Below are 20406 nucleotides of genomic sequence, written 5' to 3' on the forward strand. Positions count from 1 at the left end.
CATGCTTTATTATTCAGTGGACTAGGAAGGCTATTATTGTAATGAATCCAAGATATTCACATGTACCAATATTTGGTTTCAGAAGCTGGCTGGATTTTTTCAGCTGAGTCTTTCAAAAGTATACATTTACAATTAATTTCTACCACTCCCAAATTATGCAAGTGGGTTTGCCAAGAATGACTCTTATTTGCAAACTACCGACAGTGAAGTTTATCAGCCCTTTTAGAAGTCCAGTATTTATCTTTTTACCATTCTTACAAAATCTCTAACACATATTCTGTGTCTTTTAAATATATTCCATACTTAGCATTTTTCCTTGACAAAAGTGACCATACAGAATTCTTGGAGAGTTCCAAAACTATGTAGTGAAGTAAAGCCTTCCCAATCATGTGGAATAAGCCTGGAACATAAGTTTCTAGAAGGACTAGTGCAAAAATTTGATTAACCAACCCAAACTTTGTCCTTATAAAAAGCTCCCAGGAGATGCAAATTCTTTCAGAGGGAGATAGGGATAGATCACTCCATAATAGCCCTCTTCTGTACATTCCCCCTGAAGCTCCAGTATGGGCCACAGTCAGAGACAGGATACTGGGCAAGATAGACCATAGTCTGACCCAGTATGGCAGCTCCTATGTTCTTATAACATAGTCCATATACAAATTTCTAAACCCTATGCCCAGCCTTAGTTTAGTTTTCCTAAGCACTGCCCATACCAAAAGACAATCCTCCACTTCAGTAAGAGATTACACTTTAAAGATTAAATTGTTTAAATGTGGAGAGGAAAACAGAGCCTGCCTAGGTTTACGCTCCTATCCATCCTCTGGCACCCACCCAAAACCTGTCCCTGCCATTTGTTGCAGATTCCCTATATTATTCTATAGTATCAATAAGGACACCTGTAACAACCACTCTATAGCTAAGGCAGCAACAGTTTCATTTAATTCTTTTCATAGTTACATAACTTTAAAGAGAAATTAATTTTTTAAGCTGAACCATAATTGTACCATCTTTTACTTCTCTTTCATTCTCTCCCTTGTTCCTGAAGAAAAAAAGAGATGCAAGTGGCTCCCAAAGGTATCAACTACCACCGCTGGGTGGATCCCCGTAACAGGTCAGACACTGGTGCCTCATCAGTTAGAAGGTGAGTAACATCCAGTCTAAAGGATGGGAATTCTTAAGTTTGCCTTCAAACCAGTGTCTTGCACATTAGAACAAAACAGTTTTAAAATGATCTTCACACATGAGAGTGGGGAGGGCAATAAACAAGCACTTGGGATGACAAATAGTCCATAATCTGCTAAACACAAATATGCTGAAATCAGTGTGTTACTGCAGTCCAAAAAAGTAATAGTTTATTTTAACTACAGTGTTTTGTTAGCATGTGTAGATTAACAAGGGCAGTGCAGTGGCAAATTACTTAATTAGGAGGAAAATATTTCAATCCTGTTTTTTCTTCCTGAGGAATTCTGTTAGATTAGTTCCTTTTTACAGTTTTGTCTTCCACAGAAAATGAATAGTCTTCACAATCTATTTTTCTAGCGCAGGAGCTGGAAGGAAAACTCCAAGAAAGCTACCTAGGCAAAGCTTCCTGCAAGTTCCATAGTCAGGTGAGTTCTGTCCCAGAAAAGAGGGGCAAATACCACCAACAGAAGTTATGAAGAGGGAGAAGGTGGTTAAACAGAAAAATCTTTCAATTAGTTCCCAAACTATTTCCTAATGTATTTAGCAGCTTGCTGGCTACATTCCTTAGCACTAAACGCTACAGTGGAATAGCTTTTCTCTCTAGCAACTATTACTAAGATAGCTACTATATCCTGAATGTTCAATTGGTCCCCTTGCAGACTTTAAACAGCTTTTAAAAATTACATCTTGGAAGCTGGAAATTCAGCAAAATACCATTCCCAGGGATGTTACTGTTAGAGGTTTTATTAGAATGTTTCAGCATGGGACCTGACAATTTCCCATACAGAAACAGACACATGTGGAAGATACAGTGTATAAATAAGAGATGCTTTTCATGCCTATTATGATATTGCATGTGATTGCTATACTATTGTTGTATGCAGCAGCATGCCAGATAAGCGATCCATGTTGTATTTCCTTTGGTCAAGTGTTGTAGAAGAATAAGCAACCACAGTCTATTTTCTGACCACCTTATTTTTCCAAGATCCATGATCTTTTACGCACTAAGTCCATATTAATTCATGACTGATTTTTCTTTTGGTTTATTTGATATACAATATATTTTATAGTTAACTATGACACCTATGAATCACTTTGGCATATCTAATGTCTCAGATGTTGCAGAAGGTAATTACAAGAAGCATTTAAAATAATCCCATGGCAAGGTATAGTTGTAGTTCTATTTTTTCCATAGTCTGGTTATTCTGAGCAAATGATTAGATGATTCAACACTTTCTACTAATTTGAGGAAAGCTGAGCTACCAGCTTTGGCTAACTAGTCTTCACATAAAATGAACAAAGAACATGCAGTAAGGAAAAAAATGTAGTTTCAGGTTTCCTGACAGGCTATTCTTAAAGTAGATGAATTTTTTAAAAAAATTACAACCCCCCCCACTGCCAATACAATACCACTATTCACCTTATTTATGATATGCTGATATGACTCACTTGAACTCCATGAAAAGGTCAGCCCATGAGCAGATGCCTGGCAATCGGGTGTCACTAAATAAGAGGTCACCAAAAAAAGGGGGCAGGTCTAAGCCAGTACTTAAAGGCTCTTACAGTCTTACTGCAATCAAGCAGCTTTCATTAATGTTAATAGTCTTTCACGTTTGCAAACCACTACAGAAAGACTCAAAATATAAAGCAAAAATGAAAGAAGAGTATTGCCAAATGACTAAAACACACTTCAAAGTGTTCTTCTGCACCAAAATCCCCAGGAACACTCATTTTCTAAGAAAAATTCCTTGTTCTGCTTGGTTCTATTAAATGAAAAACCCAAGTGACTCTCACTGTAGACAAATCACCAACTCTGAAACAGGACATTTTGGTTGCTGAGACTTCAGTTTCTGTAAGACAGAATGTTTGCTATGAAGTTTTCATTGCATTCTCCTATTAAACTTACAATTGACTTAAGTATACTTCATCACTTAACAGAATAGGAATTTGCAGAAGAGGATATCTACTCTAAGAAAACTGGGACCCGTCAATGGAGGCAATATCAGAAACAGGACTTGAGCAGTTCTTATTACCATGTTGTCTAACCCTACTGTAAAAATGTGAGTTGTCTATACTTCAAACTTTCACTGCTCCCACTGACACTCAAGCTGAACTCTTGGAGAATTATAGGTCCTAACCAATATGCAGACATAACCCTACTCATATTTCTTGGTTAGAGTCACAGGTGCCTCCATAACTTCTCTACATGCAGGATTGTGCTGCCTTATTAACTTTCATGCACCTATGAATGTTTTATTTCCTCCTTTTTAGTTTCAAGCTGATCAGTAGCACCCTTCATACAAACTTGTGCTCATCTCTGCAAGACATTTTGGGATACAGCTGTACTGCGTTTTGTTACTTTTATTAAGAAGCAAACAAAGGGATTTACGAAAGTACTGCCCCAGATATGAGTTTAGGCTGAATCAATGTGTGATGGACAATGGCCCTTAAACCACGAGAAAAGTTCTTGCCTGAAATACTCATAAAAAGAAATCATCAAATCCTAAATTTTAGATGGTGTATGTTCAAACATCATCTTTATGTGAAGGTTTATTTAGAAAATTCCCAAGTTTAGGTTTCAATCTTTAGTCATATTTCCAGCTAGGGGTGGCTCTTTATGATACACCTAACATGGAAGTCCGAAGCAATTTCTAAGAATGCTTGAATAAAACAGCATTTATTTTTTATTGCATAACAATTAATTACAAATCTAGCTGCTAAAGTTTGGGCTATTTGCATTTCTCGTTCAGTTGGCAAAATATAACATGGGATTTCAGGCCCCGCTATCTGATTTGATTATGCTGTATCACTTCTTGCAAATTAGAGTCCAAAAGAGTTAATGGTATCAGACATAGTAAGATCAGCTGATTGAATAGGGCTTTCCACAGTGACCCCTTCCTGTTTTCTGTTCTAAACTGCAAACTTGAGCTCCAGCAACTAGCAAACCTCAAATTCTACTTCTGCTTTCAAGTAGCAAAAAGCAAGGCAAAATGCTTGCATGCGCTCCCTGTTCTGTAAAGAATCATGGGTAAAATTTTCAAAAGCACCTAAGTGACTCACATAGAAAAATGATAAGACAAAAACCCCTTATCACTGGTGGTTGAACACTTTTCACAAAGTGATCACTTTATATCTGACCTCTCAGCCTTCATCCTCAAAGGAAACCTGCACAACACCTTCAAAAGACGAGCATGGGAGCTTAAATTCATAACTTTTCTAGACATTAAAAATCATGAACTCAATAGGGACTAGGCAGGCCACTCATCTGGTTTTCAAACCAACAGTCCTGCTTTTGTAACGTTTGTTCTCTATCCAAGTATGCCATAATGGAGAGCGCCCCACTCCAACACCACCAGCATGACCTTGCACACACTATGTGCGTGAGGTCACACCAGTGGGGGCAGGATGACACAATCTTCAAAATGGTGCCCCCATATGGCATGAACCCTACATGCACATCACACTGACAGGGATGGAATCACACCCACATAATGCCCAGAAATACCAGAATCTCCAGTATTCCGGGTATATATGAGTGGCCACCCTAATAAGGACACTGGATTTAATTCTTATTACAACAATCTGTAACTCACTAACACCCCTCTTTTACCCAATGAGTGCAGAGGTGTTAACTATTTACGCTAAACAATCTGTTTCATCTTGTATTTAGCTATGACATTCTAAGTACCCGTCCCAGACCAGAAGAAAAGCTTTGTGTAAGATCACAAGTTTCACCAATAGAATTTAGCCCAATAAAAGATATTACCTCACCAACCTTGTCTCTAACGGACTTGGTCACTTCTGGAAACTTTACCTCATATTCCTTCTGCACCAAAATTAATGTAGAATTTGGAATCCTTCAGAAATGATTGTGCCAAAACTTTTACACATTGTTTGAACACAATCCCTTGACAGTTTTATAATTAATTCCCTCAGCATTTCCCCTGCTACTAGTCATGCATTCACTGGTGGATTAGTGAAGGGTCATCTGCATCCTCCAAACATAGTATTTTATTCTAATTTAGAGTAAATAATGGAAGACATTGAAGACATTGAATTCAAGAACTGTTTGTGTTTGCCCTCTTGTTATCTCAGACTGGTGGTTGCTGTCTTTCCTTCTGCTGGAAATGATGTAGTAATGAAAACAGCATTTACTCAGAACACTTACGGGTTAATCAAAATTTCTTTCCAACTGAGAACATGCTTCTGCCTGAAGCAAACATTTACAGCAGAGAAATAAATCCCTGCGAAAGGGAGTTCACAATGGAAATGCTAAAGACATCCTCACCATGCCCAAAAGCACCAATAGACTCAGAGCGGTAACTATTTCAATGGAGAGCTATTTACTTATGAAAACATTCACTGTATTCCTTATTCAGTGGAACTGAGTGACTGGTTCTGCTTGATTCTACATTCAAATATTGACAGTGTTCTAATGAGAGACATCCAATGAATCCTTCACTCCAGCACACTGAGCTCTGGTTGTGAAAATATAATCAATCAAAATTGACATATTTGAAGATGAGAATGTAACTTGCAAAGACAAAATAGAGAAATAGCCTATTTCAAAAGAGGAGTAAATGGTCTATTTTATCTATGCAGAAAGTTAGTTGCAAGGAAACTGTAGAGATTAAAAACAAAAATAATTTTAAAATCTGTCTTCAAAGGAGCAGACCAACACAGACTTAGATTTTCAATGCCTCTGCAAGAGAAAGGCCTTCAAAATCCTCCCTAAAAATGACACATACCAGCAATTATTCAGAAAGTTTTTAAGAAGTTATTTGTGCAAAGAAAAATTTCGGCCTAAGTTTACCTCCAGTACTGGTCCAGCTCCCAGAATAGTTCTCTCCACACCACTCGCGTACCCCTTCTGACTCAGTGCGGTGAAACAATGAATTAAAAAGTTTGTACTTTGAGTTTTTCCAGATCCACTTTCACCTGAAATGACTATACACTGGTTGACATGTTTTTTAAGCATTGTGTGATAAGCCACATCAGCTATGGCAAAAATATGGGGCTCCAACTTCCCAAGTTGGTGATTTTCGTACATCTTGACATATTTGGGGTTATAAATGGGCAAGAATTTGAAGGGGTTAATGGCAATCAGAATGCTTCCTGCATACGTATAAATCTTGTGTTTTAGAAAGCGGCGTTTGAGATTCTCTAGGAGTGTTGTTTCTGTTAAATTGGAGAGATTGCATAAGTCATCAAAGTTTTCCTGATGCCATGGAAGAAAACCCCTTTCAACCAATCGCCGAGCGTCCTTCTCCTGGGACACCAATTGCATATGGACATATTTGATGGTCCCATCAGTGTCCCTCTCTTGCAAAAGAAAGTAGTACCCATCGTTTTGTGGATGCTCATCCTGAGCACGGCGAGGCCAAAGCAAAACTCTATGAACAGGAGAGTCATTCAAATCAAGTACCCATTCTTCACCTCCTGATTCTTTCACCTCCACAAGCACATAATGCTTTGAGACATCCAAGTCCAAAATTTGTATCACATCCTTGATTACATCTGAAGTGGTGCTGTCCTTAGTTGCAGTCACTCTGCAGCAAGTGGTGCTTTCTGTCGAGAGCTGGGGGTAAATATGAAGATTATAGGCCGCCTTCTCCTGGCAAACTGCACTGTCAGCATCTTTCAAACTCATTCTGCCCCCAACCTGACTTCAGCATACCACCCCAGCTTGCTGCTCAATGCCCATTATCTGCAAAAGGAGAGTGAAGACAGTTAGATGTTAAAAGGTATCCTGTTCAACCGGTTTCCCTGAAATACAAAAGCAACTGAGCCAAAAAATAAAAAAAATCTGAAATATAAAATGAAGTTATTACACAGGCAAATTTATGGAAATTAAGGTGTTTTCCTGAACATCAGTGTTGTTATTTCAAACAAACTGCCCATTTTTACTTATATCGCTCATTGGGAAGGCTTGCTTTATGACTGAGACTCAGATGGAAGAGGTTGGGGTGGAAAGAGTTTGAGCATCTGGGTTTCACAAGCTGTTCCTTCCAGCCTGCATTTTCTCAGGCAGTTCTCTCCTCACATAAGCACAGTAACACAGTGGCTATTTCTTTCATAAAACACACAGCAATTACTGAGAAGAGACACAATTAAGAATTAATTTCATTACTGTCAATCAACAACCACACCCTTAATGCCCCAAAGTGTATTTTTGCTTTTCACCTCCTACCCGAGGAAGAGAAAACTAAAATTAGTTTAAATTGTAGCACATTTCAGTCATGATTTTGTAACTAGCTCGTCTGGGATTCACAACTCTCATTCCATACCTAAAGAACCCCCTACACCTTCCTTTACCCTTGTCTTTCTAACCATTGCTTCATCTTTCTCCTCCCATTTGCTTTCAAGCTCCTCATGCATGAAGCTCCTGTACTGTCATTGATTCCCACTACCTTGATGTCCCCTCCTCAACTCCTACTGGATCCCTGCAATTGAGCTTCAGTCTCATGGGAGTAGAGAGTTTTAAAAGATGCTGGTCTCTACTCCTCTTTGATCTGCAATCCACTCTGAATCACTGTCCTTCGCTCAGTGTGGTGCTTCACCAGGCATTCAACTGCCATCTAGTTAGTTCCATGGGCAGTCACACTACAAGTGCAAACCATTGTGACTGTGGTACACGGAGTTCAATGACCTCTATTATTAACTTATCAGTGGAGAGCAGTTTCCTAAGGTAAATCTTACAGCTTAGGCAGATGGACAATGGAACTCTATCTTTGCTCTCTTCAATTTAAGGTGCTCTATTACAGTATACTCAGAGGATGCTACTTGAACAAGTGACCCAAATACAAGTCACAAATTAAACCAAAACAGTACAAAAGTCAATACAAGTTACAAATTAACATGCAGTCATTTTCAATGGCAGACAATATTAGGTCAAAGGGTTCCACAAATAAGATCCACAGAGAGTTGGAAACATTCTTTTGTTGGCATTTCCACCACAGGCGGTCGGTCAATGAATCACTCCAGAGAAGCACATGACAGTTCTGCCACTCCTGAACATAGTCTAAAAATGGAGAACTTCATTTCTAAGCAATTCTGTGTAGAAGCAAGAATTTCTGAAACATTTTCTGTTATGCAAGTTTCTTAAATTGTTTTCAGTCCATCCTTATCAACTGGGAGCCAGAATGAACTACAAACAGTGGGACAAATAATGGCACTTCTCTGGCTAATCCACGTGATCCCTTTCAGAATGGTTCCTTAAGCTGCATAAAAATTAAGTTGATCTTTTACTTCTAAGAGGCTCATTGTGACACTCATACAGGCGGTTGGATCAGACGACTCAGGAAATCCCATCCATTTCTTAAATCTATAATTATCACTGATTTTTGACTTGTAGCAGACACTCAACCACAAAGGTTAAAGGGCGATATAAGAGCAAGTCCACATTTAAAATGTTTCATCGGCGCAGCTGCACCACTGTAGCACTTTAATGAAGATGGTCTAGACTGATGGGAGAGAGTTCTCCTGTCACCATAGTTAATCCGCCCTCCCTGAGGCAGTACCTTTGTCAGAGGGAGAAGCTTTGCCAAGCAACAGCAAAGTAAAATTTACAAGACTCAGCTCCTTTCATCACTGCTGTTCAGAACCCCAGTCAGCAGTGACACTATCAACAATCAGAATTTCACCTTACTGCTGCTTGGGAAAGCTAAAAGGAGTAAAAGGGACCCTGGAATTATTCACGGAAAAGAGGATCGGAAAAACCACTGAAGCTACAGAAGATGAAGAGTGATAAAGACCACTTCACCTTCTCTGCTCAGCCAGGCAGTCCTTGGGAAAAACTAGAGTAGCTTAGACCCTCCCCAATCACAGAATTCCTCCTCTCTTCCAGCAGCGAGAAGTTTCAGACACTTACTAGCCAGAGACTCGTATGAAAGATGGACCCAAGCAGAGTCCAGAGGCTGCATTCTCATAGAAACCTCAAAAGCCTTCTACTTCCCAGCTGCTGAAGGGTTGGAGGCTGCTTTTCTTACCTAGGCATTGACCTTGTTGATAAAGCCCATCTAACCTCCTCTACTAGCTAATATAAAGGTTGTCTGGTACATTTTTCACTCATCCATCAGAGCTTCCAAAACTACAGTCTTGGATATCTGCTGGGGGAAATGGAACACCAATTGCCTCAGCTCTGTTCATGGAAGACAAGAGGCCCATTATAACATGAAATACTGCTTGTTTAGGGGACAGCTGGTAGTCTGAGCTCAGGAGATTTCCAAGACTGAGAAACAGGAAAAAGAAATATTTCTCATTCTGGGGAAGTCTGATCACTGACAAAGCAACATGCAGATGGTAGACATCAACCTGCAAGTATTTATGCTAGACACATATCTGCAGTACATGCAGTCATCACAGGCATCTGCTTTGGGGGACATCAAACAGACAAGGGAGTTCTGTCTCCTCGCTGGGATGGTCTAGTCACAGAGTCTTCAGTGAAAAGAACTTGCTGCAACATGATTACTACATACATTCACAGAGGGAGAAAATAGGAAGAGTCACTATAATGGTTGCTTCACTTCAACCAAATACGAAATCCAGATGCGGTTTGCTTTATTTTATCACTGTTGAATTTTCAGAGGCCCTCTTCCTCCTTGTGGAACAGCCACCTCATGTAAAATATTTAGAGAGTTGTTTAATATTGATGTTAAAGGTTATTTTAATGTTAAAGGCTGGGATTTTTATGCGACTCTAAGGAAATTGGGTACCCAGCTTTCAATGAATTCCTTTGGAATTGATTTGCCTTTGAAAGATCCAGATTAAATTATTCAATAATTATTTTGCATGAAGTGACCAAAATCATTAAAACTAAAATGTTAAAGTTCACTTTGGAGCAGTCGAAAATGCAACATTGCAATAATCCACTTCAAATACAAACAGAAGGAGAACCTCAGCCCAGTGTCATAAAATTATAAACTTTAAAGAATATCAATTATTAGGCCTAATTACCTTGACAGTATCCTTTAACAAGAGCTAAAAGTGGTCTCATGAAATCTTCAGAAGCAAAGCAGAAATGAACATGAATGTTCTGTGAAGCAACAGGCATTCAACAAAATAAGATGTAAATATCTACTGTTCTACCCATCAATCTGCTTACAAATCCCAGCAGAAGATGCCTCCGCTATTCACCCCAACAGCTCAAGGCCACGATTTGGCTGGTAGTGAACTGAGGGCTTCTCTGCCTACAAGTTCAAAAACTATACGAAATCATAACCTAGAGCAGTGATTCTCAAACTTTTGTACTGATGACCCCTTTCACACAGCAAGCCTCTGAGGGCGACCCTCTTCCCCATATAAATTAAAAACACTCTTTTATATATTTAACACCATTATAAATGCTGGAGGCAAAGCAGGGTTTGGGGGGAGGCTGACAGCTTGCGACCCCCCATGTAATAACCTCACGACCCCCTGAGGGGTCCCAACCCCCAGTTTTAGAATCCCTGACCTAGAGGCAGAAATACACTTCTCTTGGGATAAACATTTAAAATCACTCAAGCAGGAGAAATCAAACATTTCAACTAAACTAGGCCTCAAGCCAAGATTAGATATACCCTAGAGCCCTGCTGGACCCAGCAAGGGGTTTGGTGGGCCTTTTTTCATACTTTGCTCAATGACAGCTCCAAGGACTGCCCAAGCAGATAGGCAGTCCTTGGACCTTTTCTGCATAGTGGTGGGAGGGGACTGTCTGAGGTTTTAAAATACTGGCCTGGGCAGAGTGGCTGAGAAATTAACCTTTTAGAACATGCTCTAGACTGGGTAGAAACTAGTAAATGCTGGTCAGGCAAACCATACTTAAAAATGGTGCTGAATTTGCTTATAACAGTTTTATTAGCTGATTCAGACACTTAGCGCTTCAGTGTAAACGGGGCCCTAAATGATACACAAAACTCAGGTCAGCTGTAGCAGAGACATTGGACACAGAAGAAAATTAGATTCTTAAGATGAATGTTTGTTGTCACAGACTATTACTGGAATTTCAGAAGGAAATAGTATGCCTAAGCAGTCTGCTAGAGCTAGTAGAGTACATTACAGAAGGGAATTCATGATGTACTACTGGAGAATTACTAGATCTCTAGGCTGATACAAAAGAAACCAAACCATAGACCTTCAGATAAAATTATCTTCTTCTGCCTCTCTTGATTTCTTTATTGATTTAAAGTAGGACATTTACCATATGACCCAAGCAATGTTATTTTTTATTATTTGTATTACAATAGCACTCGAGAAGCCCTAGTCATGAATTAGGATCCCATAGTACTAGGTGCTGAACAAACAGAACAAAAAGTCCTTGTCCCAAAGAGCTTAAAATCTAAGTATATGACAAGAGACAACGGATGGATACAGACAGATAGGGAGTACAAGAAAACAATGAGACAATGTTGGTCACCATGACAGGCAGTGGCTTCTGCACACCAGCAGCAGCACAGTCACAGGACAGGAGAGTTTTAAGGAAGGATTTGAAGGAGAATAAAGAAGTAGCTTTGTGGATGTTTATAGGGAGCACCTCACAAGTCTGAGAGGCAGCATGGGAGAGAGCATGAAAGATGCTTGTCTGAAAATTTAGCAAGTGGGCAATGCACACTGACATCATGAGCCAACAACTGGCTTCAGTCGTTCTTGTTTACTTTCCTTTTATAGTTGTATTAGTACAAATAGAACCTTGCCGCATTAAAAACTAATAATGTAAATGGCACTTAGACCCTCATCTTTAAAACACTGCACAAAGACTATTAATCCTCACAAAGCTATGAGGCAGGTATTTCCCTCGTCTTATAGAGGAGGAAACTTATACAGAGATAATTAAGTGACTTGGCTGTGATCGCAGCAGGTCACTGGCTAAGACAAGGTTAGAACTAAGGAGTTCTTGACTCTCAGTTCTGGATTCCAGTCCACCAGACTCTGTTACCTCTGCAGACATGAATAGAGGAACAACTATATGGGATCAGTGTGCTGCAAAGGAGTTCACAAAGAACAGATCACTATCTTATCGCAACCTGAAGTACTCTTCTATATGCTGCACTTGCATCATCTCTATCTCCTCTTCCAATATTTTAGGAAAGTACTTTCAGGCTTCAGCAAGCCAAATTGATGTGACTGCTTGAGACTGGAGGCAAATGTAACCTGGAATAATAGGGAAAGACAGGTAAACTGAAGCCAAAATTATAGATCCCCTTTCTCTGACCAACTTGTCTGGAGCAAGGATACCTGCCAGCCTGGAAGAGGGAAAGCAACAAAATAGCAAAATCTATTCTTTTTTTCTGTTTCAGTTTTCATTACTCTCCCCTTCTGATTATATAATATACAGAATATTAACAGAATACTTACAAGTAGCACTAATATAATCAGTCTGTTAAGGATCACTGCTTATTCATTTTTATGCTAAGTACATGCAAATTGCTCAGCACTGAGTATACTGAAGATTTCCCAAACAATAACCTATTCAACATGAGAGCATCTCATAAACTCCGCCACAGAAGAAGGGACTAGCTGCCATTTACATCATTGGAGAAGAGCAACAGCCCAGAACACCAATCATTTTCTTTGGGTGGAGGAGAGGGAAAGCAACATGCTTTAATTTTACCAAGTAATTAGCACAAACTTTTTAAATTCTCTTCTTGCACAGACAGAAAATGTGAAGAGGAAGACATTGGAGTTGGGAAACTAGGCTAACAAGCCAATTTCAATGACTAATTCTGTAGATAGTTTCAAACTGTTTTTGAGCCACAATAATTTCAATTACATTTTTAAAGTACATAAGAACACACTCTATTTTACAATCTGGTAAGCTATTGGAAAACAGGCCAGTGCCTCAACCAGTACAGGGTAGCTGTTTAGTTTAAATAAGGCCATAATTTGAAGCTGCATATTTATCCAGTGAATCATACTGAAGCTAAAAAGGGAAAGCTACCATTACAACAAAAATGTGCAGGAAGAGCTATTCATATATTTCAGTTCTTTCCATTTTCATGTACACTTGGACTGCCTCATACTTAGGGCCCTGAGTTTTCAGGTTTTATTTTATTTATTTTTTCTCCCAGGAATTTATCTGTATTTATTACAACAACAACAACAAAAACAAGGAAAAATCAGTGCAAAAAACTTAATTTTTCTGGGTAAATATAGGGGTTTATTTTAGTGGACGGAAGGAGGGGGAAAGTATTCAGTAGATTAATGCTTTGACGAATGGAATTCAATGTGGTTGCTTGCAGAACTAAAACAGAACACAAAACATAATGCCACCTCTGAGTTTAAGAAAACAATGTGTCTCTAATCCACAAATGAAACTTTTCATTTGAACAAACAGTTTACTATTGTAGACTTAGAACTATTAGCCTATAAATATTTACATTTAATAATTGGGCTATTTGCAGCGCATACACTCAACTTCATCCTCTCCTTCTGTTTTTGTTTTTTTAAAATTTTCAAATACTGTCTTGTGTTCTGATACAGATTTTTGTTTTCTTCCCCTTTTAGTATGTCAGATATTTAAACCGTTGCCAGCTAACAGTTTGAAATGTGTACATGGTGGGCGTAAGATTAATCAGTATGTTCAGATGCTACTTCTGGGGGAATTCTGCTTCACTGCGTGGGCGCATAATTCATGTTCCCCGCAGATTTCTTGTTTCCTTACAGAAAAATTAATTCTGATAGGGAAACAAAGGGAAGCCACAAGAGTGGTCATGCGCCCCTCCCCGGCAGTGCAGGCAGGTCGGTTTGGGCACCTAGAGCAACCAGCAGAGATGCAGATCACTGCTTGGGGAGGGGGGGTTGTCTGGGAAGTCATGTGTGTGTGAGAGAGGCACTCTGTCTCTCTCGTTTGCTATTGCAGCACACGCAAACGTGGCATGGAAGGGCAGGGCATCAGGGTGTTTCTGAGCAGGTAAGCATGGGCAGGCTCTGTCCCCTCAGGCAGAGCAATGCAGCAGCGTGCCTGCTTAGTGAATTGTTCCCATTGTCTTTGTGAATTCCCCAAGGAGTATAAAACAGGTGTAAAAGTTTTAAGGCTCCTTTACATTGCCAGAGTGGTGTAAAGGACAGTATGGCCTCATAAATGCTTACGGTGCTTTAGTGGTTTGAACTGAACTAAATTTTTTGACTGAAAAAAATTCCTATCAAAATGTGTTCTATCAGCTGCTTGCTACCAACTTTTCTGGAGATGGTCAGTAGCCAATATAAATTGTGAGTTTGAATCCCCAGCCATCACCTGCTCTTCAAGTGCCTATGATGTAACACTGAGCATATGGCTGCATATATTTGTTGACTAATAACTAGAAATAAAGGGTCAAACCTTGCTACATTACTATTAGGCAAGGGGGGGTTGGGAATTTTCTCCAGTGCACCTCACTCCCATTCTCCATCCATTGTATTGTAGTTTAAATATATTACCAAAATAATTGAAACCAGCATGACTATATTGCGTTATTTTGATAAATATGGAGAATATTAAAATAGTGTGTGCATAATTTTTAGGCACAGAATTTCCCCAGGAGTAAGATGTGTACGCACTTCAGAGCTTGCATGCATGACTGTTTGTTTATTGTGTGTATCTTCTAGACTACTACATAGCCTTACTTCAACTGGCAGCTTTGCACATCCACACAGACTAATGTATCATCTGAATACATATATTTCATTCTATGTGCTGTATTTTCCTAATAAGTTATTTTTTATATATTTGAATGATACAAAAGTAGGGTGAAAATCAGAAAGAGAGAATAATGCTTTTTGTAAAACCCAGGATTTTTTCTTGTAAAAATCAGTTTAAACTGAAAATAAAGGGGCTTACTCATACTACACAGTTTCAAAGATGCATGATTTTATTTTGGCAGTGTTCATTGTTATGTATTTTTCAACATGAAAAAAGCAACAATACGTGCTTCATCTCCAAAGTCAAATACAGTTCAGTAATATTTAATTCAAACCACAGACTTTACAAGATACCAGTGTCCCTGAGTAATGTGAAACACCAATTTTCAATTACTTCTTTGCTTCAGAAACATACAGTTATTGACTATGACAGCAGCACAGTTTCTTAAACTGAAAAGGAGAAATTCTCCATCTCCCATAAGAGGATATTACAGAGGTGTCCCAACAACTCCAAGGCTGCACTGAGCTTTTCCACTTAAAGCAAGGTTTAAATCCCTAAAATTAACACTGAGCGTCCCAAACATGTACCACTTCTTTCAATAAAAACAAACTTGAACTCTCTTGAAAATTTTCATACTACAATCAGCTGCAGACTGAGAAGTCTAAGCAACTTGAAATCCTTCTTTCAGGATATTTTACATGCAAATGTAAGATTTTATTGGATTCACTATAACTATTTTAATGCTCTTAGACTTGTAATTTCCCACATTAGTTAATCCTGAATCAAACATCATCAAAGATTGGTTTTTGATGGCTAAAGGTTATGGAAACCAAGGGACAAAGTGTCTTTGCCATGGGCTTCCTATCACAGAACAAGCTAGAATATAGTAGGGGCGGCTGCAGAGAAAAAGGGAGCAAGCATGCTCCTTACTTCACCCTATCCCCGCTCCAACCTCAGCTTTGCTGCTCAGTACTGCATAAAGTAGAAGAGGTATTCCCTACCCTCTCAACTACCTGCTCTGCTCCTTGCCACCCCTCAAGCCCCTACATCACAGCCCCACTCTGCCCAGGCCCCAAAGTCCCTACAGATCACATACAATGCACAAATCACATACAATGCACACATCCAATTCCTTTGATGCACAGCTTAGCTCTGAACTCAGCAAAATTAAGATGCTCTACTTGACATAATTTTACTTCAAAAGCCTATAATGCATTATTACCTAAATTAATCTGATGTCAGAGTTACGGCTATGGTGCTTATTAAGTGAGATTGAGAGGAATAAGATGTGTGTGGCTGTATGGCAGAAATGAAATGGACTTAGCTGTGGAGGCAGAGTCAGAGCTTGTTTGTATACCATAAGGATTGTGTGGCAAAGTGCATGAACGAAGGTGGTCTGGATGTTAATGCTGTCTTACCTGGTGATTTTCTTAAGAACATAAGAATGGCCATACTGTGTCAGAAACTACGGTCCATCTAGAACAGTATCCTGTTTTCTGACAGTGGCAGGTGTCAGATGATTTAGAGAGAATGAACACAACAGGGCAATTATTGAGTGATCCACTCCCTGTCGTCTGGACCCAGCTTCTGGCAGTCAGAGTCATAAGAACAGCATGGGGTTGTGTCCCTGACCATCTTGGCTAATAGCCATTGATGGACCTATCCTCTATGAACTCACCTAGTTATTTTTTGAATCCAGTTATATTTTTGACCTTCACAAGATCCCGTTAACTAGTTCCACAGGTTGACTATGCATTGTGTGAAGAAGTACTTCTTTATGTTTGTTTTAAACCTGCTGCCTATTAATTTTATTGGGTGACCCCTGGTTCCTGTGTTATGTGAAGGGGTAAATAACTCTTCCCCATACCACTCATGATTTTAAAGATCTCTATCATATCTCCCTTCAGTTGTCTCTTTTCCAAGCTGAACAGTCATGGTCTTTTTAATTTCTCCTCATGTGGAAGCTGTTCCACAGCCTTAATCATTTTTGCTGCCCTTCTCTGTACCTTTTCCAATTCGAATGTATCTTTTTTGAGATGGGGTGATGAATACCACACGCAGTGTTCAAGGTGTGGGTATATCATGGATTTATATAGTGACATCACGACATCATCTGTCTTATTATCTATTCCTTTCCTAATTGTTACTAATATTGTTAACTTTTTGGACTGCTGCTGCTGAACATTGATCAGATGTTTTTCAGAGAGCTACCCACTGTTTCTTGAGTGGTAACAGATAATTTAGCCACCATCATTTTGTATAATTGGGATTATGCTTTCCAACGTGCATTACTTTGCATTTATCAACATTGAATTTCATCTGCCATTTTGTTGCTCAGTCATCCAGTTTTGTGAGATCCTTTTGTAACTCTTCGCAGTGAGCTTTGGATCTGAATGATTTTTTTTTATCATCTGCAAACTTTGCCATCTCACCATACCTATTTTTCCAGATCATTTATGAATATGTTGAATAGCACTAGTCCCAGTATAGGTCCCTGGGGGATCCTGCTATTTACCTCTCCACTGTGAAAACTGACCATTTATTCCTACCCTTTGTTTCTTATCTTTTAACTTGTTATTGATCCATGAGAGGACCTTTCCTCTTATCCTATGACTTCCTACTTTGCTTAAGAGTCAGTGAAGGATCTTGTCAAAGATTTTCTGAAAGTCCACGTACACTACACCCACTGGATGAACTTGGTCCACATGCTTGTTGGCCCCCCTCAAAAAATTCTAATAGATTGGTGGGGTAGGATGTCCCTTTACAAAAGCCATGTTGACTCTCCCTCAGTTCTTCATTCGATTACTAGTACACCACTACCTTGATATAACGCCACCCGATATAATACGAATTCGGATATAATGCAGTAAAGTGGTGCTTGGGGGGGGGCAGGAGGGGGGCTGCGCATTCCGGTGGATCAAAGCAAGTTCAATATAACACAGTAAGATTTTTTGGCTCCCAAGGACAGCGTTGTATCGAGGTAGAGGTGTAGTACTCTGTTAGTGCCTATTTTCCTGAAGGAGGCTGAGTCCCCATTGTGCTGGGTACTATAATTACACCCATGAGAATTCACTTAAGGTACTTTATCTCTACATTTTATGTGGGTTTAAAAATAAATTACTGAGCCATACCATAATCTAGGTATATCTGAAACAGCTTTACAAACACTGTGCGGCTAAAGACCATTGCTTTTTAAAGTAGTAGAGCTTATTATATCTGCAAAGATCTCTACCATGTTACCAATTGAAGCTCAATATTGTATACGATATCATAATAAAGCCCAGGTAAATCCAACTCTACATGCTCCACTTCATTATTAAAAAGGCACTTGATGTAATCAGTAAACAAAACAAGGCACACAAGAGAAACTGACCTCAGTGACAAGGCAGGTAAAGTCAAAGACCAAAACAAAGAGGTTCTGCTAATCCTTTCACGGATGTGCCACCCCTTATTATTTCATAAGTTTTTTATACAAGGAAGAATTTTAAATACAATGCCTGGGGCGCTCTCTCTGTGTGAGACAGGGGACTTCTGGGAAGTTTTCAATCTACTTTTTTTTTTTAATGCTTGTATTTGCAAATTGAGGATTGGTAGAATCAGGCCTTGAAGCACAGTTCTTGCAGCTAAGTTCATGGCACCTGAGGAATACAGTGCCCAAGTCTACTTTAAATGGATGCTTATTTTTCACCACCCTGCACCATAGGCACGATGCGTCTCCTCCACACATGAGGATCACACATACAAATGACCTAATGGAGTAGTACTGGACATTGTTCTTAAATTAAAGTTGCCTCCATATATAGCCAGCGGTTCCTCTTTTACCCCCATTTTAACAGTGTAAAAATATTAAACTATTTTTAAGATCATAGCTAAATGATAGAAAGGAATTCTACACTGACTTGAAGTGTCTAGGTAAAAATAAATCGAACAATATCTGTTCAGAGGCACTTTTTACAATCCTTAAGTCGCTAGAGATGCAATATATATATATTTTGTATAATGGCAATGAGAATACTTTGATCAGTTTATATATAAACATCAATCAACTATACCTTAAATCAGATAGAATAAATGCCAATTCTCACTGTTAGTACTGAAGTATGGAATACCAAATCAATTTTAAAGAGAAATATTTTGTATTTGGGATTTAAAGCTGAGGACACTTTATATTTGGGATATTAGCAATGTATCTGTAGAAATTCTTAGCGTGGTATTTAAAAATTACACACACTTTCCACACCATAAATGTGTAAGAACAAGTACCAAATCCTGGGATCTTTAAATAAAATCAGTTACAAGTTTTCAAGAGTTGAGACAACCAAGATTACATATTTCAGGGTTTTTTCTTTCTGAATTCTTAGGATATGAGAAACAAGACATGTGTCCTTCCAACTAATAGGTCATTTTTAAGCTGGGCAGACTTGGGTTATAAGTATATGAGTCAGACAAACAATTTATTCATACATCAGATTGTTCAACAGGTCTAGTGCTTGAATCACTATTTGTCAGAAAGCTCCATTTGTACAAAGTTTCAATTATAGATAGGTCTCATTTAAATTTTTCATTAGCTGCATTTACAGTTTCTAAATTATTCAGCCCTATGAGCATTTTAAGTTCCATAGCAAAACTGGAACAGAGACCTAAGAACTCCCCTATTCCTATGCTGGCTAGAACATCTGAGTTTTTGGGCTGCCCCATTTCACTGACGTGCAGCATAACTGAGTCAACTTCTGGAAAAAGCTCTTTATTAAGCCAGTCAGACATGCTCAAGTATAGCAAGAAAGCACGATTCAACTTGATACAGCAAGGAAGCTAGGCAGAAAAATTCTAGAACATAGAACTGTGGGCTCTCCCTCGCTTGGGAGTAAGCCTGGGCACCAACACTTAAAATGTAGGTGTTTCACTGGGTTTGGAGAATGGGAGAAGGAGGGAGAACACTGGTGCAGCAATGGCACAATAGCTGCTTGGGGAAAAAAAAAAGCTCCCACATTGACTCCAATGGGAATCACCCATTCCAACACCAAAGTTCATTGGGGTGAAGTACAGAAGTGAATGACTAGTGAAAAAGGAAAGTATTTAAATACAGGATGCTGATTAATACCACCACTACCTACTCTTCTATAGCACTATCCATCAATAGAGCTCAGAAAGGTGGCCAGTCATTTACAGATGGTGGAACTGAGGCACAGAGGCGGGAAGTGACTTTCCCAAGGTTACCCATCAGGCCGAACACAGACTGGGAAAAGAACCCAGGTCTCTTGAATCCCAGTTCAGTGTTCTGTCTTCTGGAGCACCCTGCCAGCATCAACGGAATGGCAGAGATTAACATGGATTACAGTGTAAGCATAACAAGAAAAGAGCTAATAAATTGAAATGAAGCAACAATTGCTTTTATTAAAGTCTATTTATCATTCAGGTACACTGCAACCAGATGTAATATGCTGTCGTATATGTCACACCCGATTAGAGTGACTGAATTTACTCCTTTTCTCAAGGCAAGGAAATGTTGAAACTTTGCATTTTTAGATGTGCTATTTTATATACATTCTGGATAATAACATCATGCAACTATAAAGGGAAAAAAGTCAAAACTTTTGAAGAAGAATCTTTTTAGGCAAATAAGTATATAT

The 20406-nt window shown here is 39.0% G+C and overlaps 1 protein-coding gene across 9 annotated transcripts in view; it reads right to left on the minus strand.

Annotated features, from left to right (window-relative positions):
* MYO9B (myosin IXB) overlaps positions 1–20406 on the minus strand; it is an 83786-nt gene that overhangs the window by 61369 nt on the left and 2011 nt on the right. For all 9 annotated transcript variants that reach the window (XM_050933991.1, XM_050933988.1, XM_050933990.1 and 6 more), the window contains one exon: positions 5996–6889. In XM_050933991.1, coding sequence (XP_050789948.1) covers positions 5996–6832 — 837 coding nt within the window. In that variant the 5' untranslated portion in view covers positions 6833–6889. The remainder of the gene's footprint in view (positions 1–5995; positions 6890–20406) is intronic.

The sequence above is a fragment of the Gopherus flavomarginatus genome, chromosome 24 (genome assembly GCF_025201925.1).
Source record: "Gopherus flavomarginatus isolate rGopFla2 chromosome 24, rGopFla2.mat.asm, whole genome shotgun sequence".
NCBI lineage: Eukaryota > Metazoa > Chordata > Testudines > Testudinidae > Gopherus > Gopherus flavomarginatus.